At 30.4% G+C, this 14,996-nt stretch overlaps 1 protein-coding gene across 1 annotated transcript in view; it reads left to right on the top strand.

Moving 5' to 3' along the window:
- The first annotated feature begins 547 nt into the window (after window positions 1–547).
- Window positions 548–14,996, top strand: part of LOC109178170 (alkane hydroxylase MAH1-like) — a 34,671-nt gene continuing 20,222 nt past the window's right edge. Inside the window, exon 1 of the mRNA XM_019327741.1 lies at window positions 548–1,302. Within this exon, the coding sequence (XP_019183286.1) occupies window positions 620–1,302 (683 nt within the window). The 5' untranslated portion in view covers window positions 548–619. The remainder of the gene's footprint in view (window positions 1,303–14,996) is intronic.

The raw sequence follows: 14,996 nt of genomic DNA, 5'->3' as shown, positions 1-14,996 counted from the left end.
TAATTATGTACACTGTGACTATAAGGTTTTTTTTTTTCTTTTTAAAGTTTATCTTATTTTATTTTTCTTTTTGGTTAATTCAAACTAACCAAGTATTTTTTTTAAACACTCATCATTTTTTTAAAAAGTAGTATTTGTTATATATTTTTTAATTTTTTTAGCCTAAAGAATCAATGTCCCATCACCAAGTTCGATATGATCATGTATAGTAACCTATCATTTGGAATGGTTAGTTTTATGAAATAGATACGGTGTATATATTTTGATATATACTTTTTTTTTAAAAAAAATAATATGTATGTTGTAAGATTTTTAGAAATAATTTGTGTGTTATCTCATGAAAGTTGGGTTATATATTGTACTTAGCTTGGAAATTATAATAACTATTGCTCCCTCTGTCCCAAACAAACTTTGTTCATTGTTTATTCTCTTTATAGTAATTTTTAATATAGTTTCTGAATTTATAAATTTTATATACAAATAGTAAACATATTATTATGAAAAATTAATTATTAAAAATAACTTCAGATAAGCCGTATTAACTGAACCAAAGAAACAAAATAAGAGGGAGGGAGTACACGATATAAATATCACTTAGCGGCAGAAGATATACAATATAATGAGAATCTTCAAAGAGTGTTATGATGATGTAATTGTTGTGGCTATGTTATGTAGTACTTTGTGTTGGGTATGGAAGAAACGCAGCCGCCGAAGCGTACTTCCCACGAATTGGCCTGTCGTCGGAATGTTGCCGGCGCTCCTACAAAACGCCGGCCGCATCCACCATTATGCAACAGAGCTTCTCCGAGAAAGTGGTGGGACAATTGAGATCAAAGGTCTATGGTTTGCTAACATGGACATGCTTGTCACCTGCGACCCTGCGAACGTCAATCACATCCTCTGCAGAAACTTCGAGAACTATCCGAAGGGTCCTGGTTTCCGGAAAATATTTCACGTCCTCGGAGATGGGATGATAAACGTGGACTCTGAGCTATGGGAGCTTCACCGGAAGACCACGACGCCGCTCATGAACCAGGCCAACTTCCGCACTTCCTTGGAGAGGAACGTGTCACAGAAGATCGAGAATGGGTTGTTTCCGGTTCTTGACCATTACGCTCAACAAGGGACCCACATCGATCTGCAAGAAATTTTCCATAGAATTTTGTTCGACATAAGCTGTCAGCAGTTTATGGACAAGGATCCCGGCACTCTTTGCGTTGACCCAACCGGCGACCATCCATTCCTGAAGGCGATTAGGGATGCCGTGAACGCTATTCTCTACAGACATATACTCCCGGAATGGTGTTGGAAGCTGCAGAAATATTATGGGATTGACAGAGAGAAGAAGCTTACTCAAGCTGATCGGAATTTCGATAACTTCATATATCCCATACTTGAGGAGAGGACGGATCAGCTCACAAAAACCCAGCAGCAACCACACGATTCCGGCATGCTGACGTCACTCATCGAAACCCACCGAGGAAAGTCGATGCAGTTTCTGAGAGACACCTTTGTGACATTGATCATCGCCGGAGGAGACACCACGGCTTCGGCACTCACTTGGTTCTTTCTGCTCCTTGCACAAAACCCTCACGTTGAAGCAAAGATCCTCCACCACATCCTTCAACTCAAACAAGACAACAAGGTTTTTAAGGTAGAAGAATGCCAGAAGTTAACCTATCTCCACGCTGCCTTTTGTGAATCTCTAAGGTTATTTCCTCCGCTTCCTTTGAACCACAAGACCCCGATGGAGAAGGATATTCTCCCCAGCGGTCATGTTGTTACTCCAAACACCAAAATAATAATGCCATTTTATTCCATGGGGAGGATGGATACACTGTGGGGTGAAGATTGCATGGAGTTCAAGCCCGAGAGGTGGATTTCACCAGATGGTGGAATCAAACGCCAACCTTCTTACAAGTTTTCGGTCTTTAATGCTGGACCCAGAACTTGCATAGGCAAGGATATGGCTTTCACTATGGTCAAAATGATTGCAGCTACCATAATATGTCACTATCAATTTCAACTGGTGGAATCTCATCATCTAGAAATTCTATCTACTGATTCAATCATTCTAGAGAAGAAACATGGTTTGAAGGTCAAATTCAACAAACGTAAGTAAGATTATCAACTTAATTTCATTCTCAACTCTCAGCTCTACTATCCAGCCTCATATTAATTAGTGCAAGTCTGATCTGATCTTGTGTTTAAAGTACTCTAGTGTATATATATATATATATATATATATATATATATATATGATTATTATGTTCATATGATTCATAAGTATTCCTTATGTGAATCTTATATACTTGTCATTGTTAAATCCTTGCTGTGCAGAATTATTGATAATGAGTTCTACTGCTCAGGTTAGATAAAAGTGTATGCGTCTTTTAACTTGTACGTCTTTACTTTTTTATATGTAATGAAAGTTGTGTGTACTAATAAAGTATTCCGTTATGAATATCTTTTTTGTGTGTATAGGAATAAGCTAGCCACAATTCCACAAACTACTTAAAAAATGTACTCTGTTCGTGGGTTATTATACTTAAGAAATGTACTCCGTTCGTGGGTTACTAGATATATGATTTAAATGCATGATGATAAGGGTTTCATGGATATGCCTTGAACATATATTTGATCTAACCACACATTTCCTCAGCTAGTTGACTAGCAATCACTAATCTTAATTTTTTTGATCAGATTTCATAGGTGACAAAATATTTCATTTACTTTTATTAGAATGTTAGTCCAATGATTTCAAATCGAAAGCAAAAAGTGGTTGGAAATAGCAACAAAGATTTTTCCGAATACCAAAAGTGGTCGAAACAAGGATTTCGACTTGATTTAAGATCATTTTCATGTGGTCGAAAATTCCATAATTTCCAGCAGTGCGACGTGGTATCTGCGTATTATATATAATATATTCATACAACATCGGGTTTTGTTAAAAACCTAAATCGTATGTACATATTTAAAAAAAATTAAAAAATATACGTCGGATTTTGTTATAATCGACGTCATATCATTTAATTATTACTTCATAAATAACGACGTCAAAAAAATAAATAAATAAAAAATCTACGCCGTATATATAAAATAATCGACATTAAAAGCGGTATTTGTATTAGTGGGGAGTTCAAGCCTGAAAGGTGAATTTCACCCAACTGAGGCATCAAGCACCAACCACCTCACAAGTTTCTATCCTTCAAGGTAGGACCAGAACTACTTGCATTGGTAGGGATATCACATTCACCATAATGAAAATGGTTGCAGCGAGCATTACATAATATCTCAATATCATTTTGAGTTAGTTGATGATAATGACTTTCACCCACTTCAAATTATGGATTCAATTCATTTTGAAAAGAAACATGGGGTGTGTTTGGTTCGTACATAGGAATCGGAATCGGAATGAGTATCAAATACTTGGTAATGGTAATGGGTTTTGGTGAAAGTATTTAACATGTTTGGTAGTAGGGTGAAATGAAAATCTATATCTATATATATATATATATAAGTAAAATCCTCCTATGTAATTTTCCCGCTCAAACTTTTATAGTCAAATTAATGAAATGTTTTATTGGTCAAATTAATAAAACTTATTTGGTAAGCAAATGTAAAATGGAAATGTTATAAAAGCTATTAATTGGTAATATTATGCAATACCAATATACCATTGTGAAATCCAGTCAATATAAATTGAAAAAAGGAAATTGATATTATTAATTGATTGAAAATATAAAAGGATTCTAATGAAAAAAAGGAAACAGAAATTAGGCAAATTGATTGAAAATATAAAAAGAAATTAATTCTCACATTCTCTATCTCTACCTATAAATACAATGGATTAGTGACTAGAAAAATTATAACTCTTCCTTTTTGTACTGGGGTGAGTTCTGTATTGTGTCTTTCATTTTTCAATGGCATAATTCTTAATTTCTGTTCTTATTTCTTTTCTACATCTTTTGCAAATATTGCAGGATACAAATATAGAGACAATTGAAATGGTTCTGAGCAACTATTTACATGCATTAAGGAGAGGTGTGCCCACATTGTAGAAGGTACGCACAATAACTGGATAAACTAGAATGATGTTAGGCATTGACAATTACAACGAATTTATAAATTTACATGTAATATGCATTATTATTATATAATAGTTGACACTACATTTATTTTTTTAAATTATTTCTCTTTTATTTTTTTCTATATTTATTTTAATAATAATATAATTGTCTAATTGTTGTAGCAGGAAGTCACAACGAAATTGTTGGTAGTCAACTTCATCCTACACTCATTTGGAATAGAATCAATGTTGGAGTGCTCCGTGTTGTTAATCTTCCAGAGGCAAGAGGTTCTGAAACAATAAATTCTATAGAGTGTGTAGTCCATGATAAAGAGTTTTTTTTTTTTTTTTTTTTTTTTTTTTTTTTTTTGGTACTATGATCTTAATTTTAATAGTTTGTATTTCAAAACTTTTAGTTTATGCATATGGTTGTTTTACAACATTTTCTTTTTACACTACAAATTCATGGTACTTTTCTACATATGCATATTTTTCGAAAGAATGTGATTCAAATAATGATGGATATGTTAATAGCTCTAAAGATTGTATAGTTATTCCAACATTTAACTTCACTTATAATTTTATATTTTGTTATTGTTATGTAATAGGCATTTCTCACTTCTCAATTAGATCGAATATGCTTATGGTTTTGAGAATTTTGGGTAATATTTACATTAATTTACTACTACTATGCACTATTCTTTGAAATTTTCGAAATAGAATCACACAGACTTTTATGAATCATTTACGAAATAGAATCAAATTTACGGACGTGGTTACATTTTTGCTAATTTTTTGTTAAGAGTTTTCCAATTTGTATAATTTAACAATTTAATCATTTTTAATTTATATATAACTTAATAAAGCTTATTCTGTAACCAAGTATTTTGTAATATTTACGGTGTGTATATATATGTGTGTGTGTGTGCGCGTGTGTGGCCTCACGATCAAAATAAATTATAAAATAATTTATGTATAAAATTTTTCGCTCCTTATAATAAAATAATTCAATAAAGATTTATATATAAGAAAATAACCAGTAATATTTACCTTTTAAGTATAATTTATCAATTTAATTACTTTTTTATTTGATAAAGATTATTTTCTAACCAAACAATTGGTAATATTTACGATTTATTGAACCAACCTTCATATTTCCGGTCAAATGAGTACACAAGATGAAATATGTTCATTGCGCGAAATCTTAATATTAATTGAGTTGCCAAATTGTATATTGCATAAGAATTATTCATACCATAATATGAATTGTAACCAATTTAATAAATCAAAATATTAACAAGTATGTATGGTAATATTATTTCATATGAACGTAATACCATAATCTATATAAAAGTAAAATCCTCTTACATCATTTTCACGTCCAAACTTGTGTACTAAATTAATTAAATATTTTATATTTTTTAGTCAAATAATTAATAAATTTTATTTGGTAAGCATATGTTTAATGTAAATTAATTAAAATATATTAATTGATAATATTGCATAATTATGGTATTGTAAATGTATTAATTGCTAATCAATTTATAGTAACGTGAATATTATGTATGAGAATAAAATATGAAACACGGATTTGGAAAACGAAAGTGAAATTATGCAAATTGAAAAAGGAAACGTATATTATTAATGGACTGAAAATTATAAAAATCCCTAATTGACTGAATAGAAAAGGAAATGGAAAATGAAACTTATATTATTAATTTATAATTCTCACATTCTCTACCTATAAATACAATCCATTGGTGACAAAAAAATAAATAAATAAAATGGAGAGATGTTTTTTTTAAACCAGAAGTTCAGTTGCTATGTTTTTTCGTATACAAATTTATAATTATAAATTTATATTAATAAATAATTATTAAGACAAGTATAATTTATTTTATATTATGGACACATTATTTTTAATAATTTTGATTTAATAATATTATACCTTAATTATAAAAATTATACCTAATAATCTTAGTATTAAATGTCATACAATAATTACCATAAACAATGTTTAATAATTGACAAATTCTATTAGGCGAAAAAAATTACTATTATAAAATCTTTTGTAATATGGACACATTATTTTTAATTATTTCGATTTAATAATATTATATCTTATTTATAAAAATTCGAAGTAATACATTTAATACTATTGAATATTGATTGACTAAAAATTATCTTAATTATTAAGGTAATTAATAGATATTTATCTTTAAAAAATTCAAATAAATGAATTATACATAGTAGTATGGAATCAATTAGTAGGACAATTATATTATGTAATCTAATTAATAATTTACTTTTTAAAATTATATCCTCTTTTCAATAATTATATATATATATATATATATATATATATATATATATATATACTTAATGTATAATATTATTGGCATAAAATAAATTATAATTACATTAATATATAATTAATTTTTAATATTAATGGTAATTATTCTAATAATTTTCTTTCCTTCTTTCGTGTAATTATTATGATAATTTTATGGTAATGTGTTTAAATATTGGAAGAGAACAAATATTAGAATTAATATAATTAATGAAATTATTATGGTAATTGCCACAATATTTATTAATTATAATTAATATAACTATTGAAACTAAGAAATATAAGATTTCTTTCCTAAAAATATTTGTGACAATTTCATTAAATTATAATTAATAAAATATGAAATATAATTAAAGAAATGAAAGTATAAAATTAACAAAACATGAATATTTATAATTTTACATACAATTATACACTATAATAATCCCTTTCAAAAAATACACTATAATAATCATACAATATTTAAATGTTACATTTTAAATTTCTAAATGTAATTTTTTAATTATAAATCTATCAATATAAATTATAATTATTGAAATTATAATATAGAACTTTTCTATATACATATTAATAAATATTATGTGTATATACAATGTATTATACAATCATATAAGGAAATGCGTCCGATTAGAGTTTAAATTTATTCATACAAAATTTAGAATTTACATTTTTTTTTTGATTTCTAAGTACAATTCTCTTAGTTAGTATTCATATTTTTAGAATTATAATATATATGAAATACAATTAGAAATAAATAAATTTAATTATGTGAATTTTTCAATAAATTTATCTAAATATGTACGTGATTAGAGATTATATTAGCCATACAAAATTTAAATTTAAATTTTGTATGTTATGAAAATAGATACTTGACCAAATATATAAAAGTCCAACTATATTATTATATTGTACATTATAATATATTTTCATTGTTTTCTATTTTTAATTTTAAATTCATAAAATAAAAAAAAAATCCGTGCAACGCACGGGTAAAACACAATCGTTATACCCTGCACCACAGCGCGCGCAGCACTGTGCGTCCCCCGCCTCCCAAAACGACGTTGTTTTGGGAGGCGCGGAAGGGAGTTGACGTGATTATGTGTATTTGTTTATATCATTATGTGTATTTATTTATACAATTATGTGTATTTTTTTTATACAGTTAGGTATTGCATCAGGGTGCACAATGCAATGCGCGCCCTGGTGCATGATATAAATTGCCGGTAAAACACTATATTTTTAAAAATACAATTTGATAAATATCATAAATTAATTAGTACAATATCATTTCTGTTTATAATAATTAAAGAAAAAATAAAAAATTCAAATATGTGAACCAATAATTTCAAAATAAAATTAATACATAGTTACAAATAAATATAGCATTATTAGATGTACTTTAATTAGTTTTAATTTTCTTAATGAAATGACTTTTCTTTATCAATTTTTTATGGGAAACTAAGGAGTGTGTGGCCCGCTGGAAAATATTTTTAAAATAAAAACACTTACTAATAAAAAATAATTTTAAAATATGTTTTAACACCTCATAACATGTGTAAATGTTATATTTTTTAAAAATACAATTTGAAAAATATCATAAATTAATTAGTATAGTATCATTTTTGTTTATAATAATTAAAGAAAAAATAAATAATTCAAATATGTGAACCAATGATTTCAAAATGAAATTAATATACAGTTACAAATAAATATAGCATGATTATATTTAATTTAATTAGTTTTAATTTCCTTAATGAAATGGCTTTTCTTTATCCATAGTGTTTGGATTGGTGGAGAATCTATAATCTATAATCTATAATATAATTAAAAACAAAATTCTATTTACTTGATTTCCCGCTCAAACAATAGTAAATAGTAAAGGTAAATTAAAAAATGAACAGAAATATTTCACAATAATTCTCTACATCATCATCAATTAAAAATGGAACAAAAATTAGGTAAATTGAAAAATAAATGAATATTAATAATTGACTGAAAATTAAAAATGAAAAAAGAAACATAAATTAGGTTTTTTTTTTTTGAAAGTTACTGGCTCTATTACATTATAGTATCTGTTCATATACTTTCTCAACCTACTGAAACACAAAGAACCAATAACGCCTCCACTGAGGCTCGAACTTATAATCTTCCAAATGGAAGTCCAACCCGGGTACCATTAGACCATTAACATAAATTAGGTTAATTGGAAAAGAAAATGAATATTAATAATTGACTGAAAATAAAAAATGATCCATAATTGACTAAAATTGAAAAGAAAATTGTCAGATTATTGCATTTTAATTTTTCACAATAATATTACATAGTAGAATAAATCAAATCACAATTATATCATAAATCTTTCACAATTTTAAGCAATGGAATAGAAATTAAAAATGGAACGGAAATATTTCAATAATAATATTCTACATCATCAAGTAAAAGTAAATAAAAAATGAAAAGGAAATATTTCAATAATAATATTCTACACCATCAATAGTAAAGACATATTTTAAACAACAGTAAAGGTAAACTAAAAATGGAACGGAAATATTTCAATAAAAATATTCTACATCATCAATTAAAAATGGTTTGGATAGGTAAAAATATCACTGCATCTGATATTCTAATTGACTAATTGACTGAGAATAAAAAAGAATAATTGTCTAAAAATGAATCTGATATTACTAATTGACTGAAATTATAAAAGGAAATTAATATTAATAATTGACTACAAATAAAAAATGATCCATAATTGAAATGAAAAAATAAATTGACAGTTCATTGCATTTTAATTAAAAAATGGAACAGAAATTAAAAATTGGACGGAAATATTTCAATAATAATATTCTACATCATCAATAGTAAATGCATATTTTAAATAATAGTAAAAGTAAATTAAAAATACAAAGAAAATATTTCATTAAAAATATTCTACATCATCATTTAAAACTGGAACAGAAATTAGGTAAAAATATCAATGCATCTAATATTCTAATTGACTAATTGACTAAAAATAAAAAAGAATAATTGGCTGAAAATGAATTTGATATTACTAATTGACTGAAATTCTACCATTATATATTTTTACCCGAGTCACCCATCCTTTTGGACTAAAGGTGTTAGCTCTAGACGAAGATAGACAAGATTGTGTTGTAACTACCAATGTTGTCTACAAAGAGGTTTCAATAGTATGTAAATACAATTTGTGATATTATGTTTTTTTAAATGGCAAAATTGCTATATATCTAGACAAAAAAAATATATTTTCCATACAAATAAATTAGGATATCAATTCATTTTTATAACTGAGTTGCTAGAGAACGAGCACATTTGACTAATTTATAAAAGTACTGAACAATGATAAATAAAATCTCCAAAGTTACAGCACCGCATGCGTACATCTACATATTAGCTACTAATTTGAACAATTAATAACATAAAAACACATAAATGATCCAAACCATACTTTCAATTGCATTATATAATATTTGATGTTCTAATTTAAATAATTATATATCGATCCAAATATTCTTAATATATTACAACAAATCCATTCCGTGCATCGCACGGGCGCAAATACTAGTGGTTACTAATAGTAGTGCTTGAGAATGAATAAGGGAATGAAACCCTTATTTTATTTGGGTATGAGTTTTTCAATTCATGGGGTATTCAAAACCCATAACAGTGTTCTAAAAACTTATCAACCAAACAATAACTTTCATACCCATTCCTATGGGCAAAACCCACCAACCAAACACACTCATGATTTGAAAATTAAGCTGGGCAAACGTATAGTACGTTTTTTTTTTTTTTTTTGTTTTTTTTGAATGCTACTAGCTCTATTACATTGTAGTATCTGTTCATATACTTTCTCAACCTACTGAAACACAAAGAGCCAATAACACCTCCACACTGAGGCTCGAACTCATAACCTTCCAAATGGAAGTCCAACCCGGATACCATTAGACCACATAGTCCAACCCGTATAGTACGTAATTATATTAAATGTAAAACAAATATAATTTAAGATAGGAGCACGCAATCAAGCAAAAGTGAATATGCAAGGTGTAATCCTCAACACAATATTGTTTTATCACCTACTTAGCTATACTAGTAATAGACAACAAATGTACTGCATTTCATTAAAAACCGATTTGATGTTGCAAGTTATCATCATGATCTTAATTTTATTGTTTAATTTGTTTTTGATATTTTGATTACTCTTGAAATTTTCTAATGTGAAATGCATATTAATTTTTAATAAAAATGTACTCCGTAATAATTTAGTGAAAAAGATTTGAAAGAAATTAAAAATCATAGAAACAAATTGGTTTGTCATTGAAACCTTGCCGACAATCTTACAAAACACTCAACCACACTTAAGTACTTAACACGTTTAAAAATATTTTTTTCATTTTTCTTCAAATAAAACAAAAATAAAAATTCAAACTAATTCTTGATGGAGATTGGTTTGATATAACACCCTTTACGTACTTTCTCGTTTAATTTAATGTTCATCTTTTTCTTTCAACATTTAATGATATGTCTTCTTTCTCCAACCTCTTTTTTTTTTTTTTTTTTTTTAAATACTCATCATTCTTTACAAGATGGCAAAAGTGTCAAATCGCACCATGAACCAATTGCGATTCTTCATGCCGCACCCTAACCTTTCATATATGCTGTTTCGATGCACAAACCATCAAATTTTGTTCGTCTAGACTTTTTAGCAGGTTTCCAGGTTACCTTGATGACATGGCAACAATTATGTGTTGATGTAGACTTATTTTTAAGATTCAACACTCATTTCAAGGTCTATGTGCTGATGTAGACTGAAGGCTATCCAACTGATCTTCAACGCTGAGCTCCTCTGTAAATCGCCCCGAAGTTTCGCCACCTTCATTATGCATCCGGCCGACCAATCTCAAAACCCAGAGGTACCGCCCTAGCGTTACCAGAATGACAGAGACAACATTACATAGTACTGTTTTTATGTTACTTAAAGTTAATTGTTCTTCATGATTTTCAGAAACTATTCTACTATTCTGAGAATAGAAAACTGAACCAAACAGCCGAGAAGTCCCATAAAATACACAGGTTTAGGCCATGGCACACATAAAAGAAATGCTAACCTCAAACTTCACAAACGCTTTAATTTAACCTGGGTTTATACTCGGCAGGGCAAACAAGAAGAGAGTCTACATAAAGGCTTCCTTTCGTGTGCGTGCAATCAATCTGAGTCATGGAAATTTTCAATTTCATCTATCTTTTTCCAAGAATCCGACACGACAAAATCTCCGGCGTGGTGGTAAACCCATTTCTCGGGTTCACTCAGGTAACACTCCGTCGTCGTCTCTTGCTGGCCGTCCGACGTCGAAAGTTAAACCTGTTACAAATTTTCATCCGCCTTGGGTTCTTTTCCGGCTGGAGGCAGCGATGCTTGTAGTGTCCCTAGCTTCGCATTGGACGTTGACGACGATTCTTTAAGTGAAGGAGCAGCGGCAGTGACCGACGACCTACTCTTCTTCCTGCGACTGGTTTTTCTCCTGTTGTGGACTTGTGGGCGATTGAGAAACGTAGTAAGAGGAAGAGATAATGGCGTTTACTAACCTTACACGACGTCGGAATCCAAAGCCGCGTAGGGGGGGGGGGGAGGGGGGTCTGATAACCCAGGTTAACCACCAAGGGAGTAGCGAAGTCAACGCTAACCTTACGCACGGCAAATCACGATTGAAAACGTCCAAGAACTTTTTCCAACAGAGGTGACCGTCGGACTTCCTTCGTTCATAATCTCAGATGACCACCGGTAAAAGCATTTCAAGAAACAAGTAACGTTGTCGTTCAGACACCAAATACAGGAAAAACCTTAGCGGCGACGTAAAACCCACCGGGAACGCCGGAAACCGCTGCGACCATCCAACTTTCGACGAGTCGAAAATCCCAGTTTCATCGGCAAAAGAGGTCCGCCCTCCCTCGACGTCGCCGTCAAGAGGGAACGGGAGTCCGAGATGAGACATGAAAACATATCAGTCGGAGAACAATGGAGAGAAAAAAAATATATTGAGAAAGTAAAAAAAAAAAATGCCATGTCATATTTTTAATACATATTTAAATAAGTCAATAAAAAAATACCTCCACATCAGCATATTATAATGGGTAACTTGATGGCAACCTGCTAAAAAGTCTAGACGAACAAAATTTGATGGTTTATGCATCGAAACAGCATATATGAAAGGTCAGGATGCGGCATGAAGAATCGCAATTGGTTCATGGTGCGATTTGACACTTTTGCCTTACAAGATTATTTATGTTCATCTTCTTTACAAGGTAATATCTGTTTTATACTTTATCAAACATTTTCCGCCCAAAGAATTTAAGTCCCCACCACCGAGATGTCATCACACTACATGATAGTTGGCGCTTTATCTCCAACCTGGATAATTGTACTAATATATATATATATATATATATATATATATATATATATATATATATATATATAGGGATGCACTCAGGTGCGAATAAGTGCTCAGGAGGGAAATGCGAACGAATCAACGCGCGACACGTGTCCAGATCTAATAACTTAAAAAAACACGGTGGCATTTTCGTAAATAATTGAACATCGAAGTGCAAGTAAAATCACTTAGAAGTGCATCTACTTTCACCTATAAGTACATGTAATTTTGCCTTGTTAGCATTCACTTTCCTCAAACATTCATGCACCTGGGTGTGCTTATAACTATATGTGCAACTATTTATAACTATAGGTGCAACTACATATAACTATAGGTGCACCTACTTTCACCTATAAGTGCATGTAATTTTGCCTTGTTAACATTCATTGATCTGAGTTCAGCGGGTAGTGATGCGTAGTATATTTGCAAACAAATAATTCTCGGAGTACGAGTTATCGATCCACAGGGAAGTGGTTGTATCAAGCACTAGTTACTAACTTATTCATTAGAGCTAATCCTAACAATTACGTAGATGATTGATTGGCATAAAATAAAACAGAGGTTCAGGATTTTGAAAACAATTAGAGAGAAGTTGAGATTCATGGGATTCAAGTATTTAATCACCTAGTGCCAATTATTGTTTGCAATATTTATTTTGGAATTAAGATTTGTGTGGGAATGCAAAGTGGAATCGAATTACTCCCGTAATCTCTATTCCTAGTGAATTTCCACTCCCATGGCTTAAACACCCAATAAGATCAAAGATCAGCATTCAATTATTCCTAATTACTACAATCTCCCGATTGGCAACAATCTAGAATAAACTTCCCCTAATAAGTTCCCCTTTCCCAAGGACCAACCATTAGGTGCAATCGTGTGTGCCATAATTTATGCCCCAACTCCCATTGGTGACACAAACATGGCTATGAAGCTAGTAACTATGGCCATTAATTACAAGCATCAAACAATATTATCACGATTGCAACACAAGTATTAAACCCAAATAATAATATATTAAAGAAACTGAGAGCTCAGGCACATAGGTTCATAAACACTTTTACCCAAGAATCTCTAAAGAATTTAGCCAAGCATGACTAAATTATACATAGCAAATATAAATAAAGAATTACAAATCATCAAAAGAGTACAAGAATTAACCAGACGATTTTCCCAAATCTCCCTAGTCTTCTTCTTGCTTTCCAAGACAACTTGTGGCTCTTGATTTCTCTCCTTCTTGTCTCCAAGAATCTCTGAATTCTCTCGGTCCCCGTCCTCCCATTAGGGTTGAGGAAGGAGGGATTTTACAGTGGGTACAAAGTTGAGATGAAATAGGAATCTTGTACCAAATTGGACTCAAATTCTAATTCCTATATTTAAATAAAGAAATTGTCGTCTTTAATGATATTTAGAATTTGGAAGATTCCTTGAATTGCTAACTTTTAATATGGAGATATGAGCCTTGAAATCCGCGCAATTGATATTAGGAAAAGAGATCTCGGCTTGTATTGAATTTTGCCCAGCTGCGCCACTTTAAGCGTTTGTTTTTTTATCCGTGCCACTTTAGGCGTCTGTTTTTATCCCAGAAACAGACGCATATTCGACGCGTCGAGAATTTTCTCGACGCGTCGAGACTTTTCTCGACGCGTCGAGATTTCCTGTGCGCGAATTAATTAGCTACTGGAAAATTTCGACGTGTTGAGCCCTTGGCTCGACGCGTCGAGTCCACTGGGCTCCAAACTCATCCTTGAACTCCCCTTGGTCATATCTTTGACCTAAAATGGTTCAAAAACACTAACAAACACCGTAAAATATTCAAAACAAGTGCGAACCATAATTAAATGATAATAGCAAGGAAAACATGTATTAAATAAGCAAAATTAAAGAGCTTAATTACTGTGATGATTCAAAATAACCATAAAAACAAGCACAGATGTGATAACATCAGGTAGTAATACCCTGAAAACCACTCGCAAACATTCATACACCTAGGTGCAACTACTTATAACTATGTGTGCAACTACTTAGAACTATAGGTGCAACTAAGTATTGATGCTCAGTGTAAATTTTTACTTGCACCGATAATACATTTTACATGCACTTGTAATACATTTTACTTGCACTTCGA

Source organism: Ipomoea nil, unplaced genomic scaffold, assembly GCF_001879475.1.
Source record: "Ipomoea nil cultivar Tokyo-kokei standard unplaced genomic scaffold, Asagao_1.1 scaffold0813, whole genome shotgun sequence".
NCBI classification, from domain to species: domain Eukaryota; kingdom Viridiplantae; phylum Streptophyta; class Magnoliopsida; order Solanales; family Convolvulaceae; genus Ipomoea; species Ipomoea nil.
This window is presented reverse-complemented; position numbering and strand designations above follow the sequence as displayed.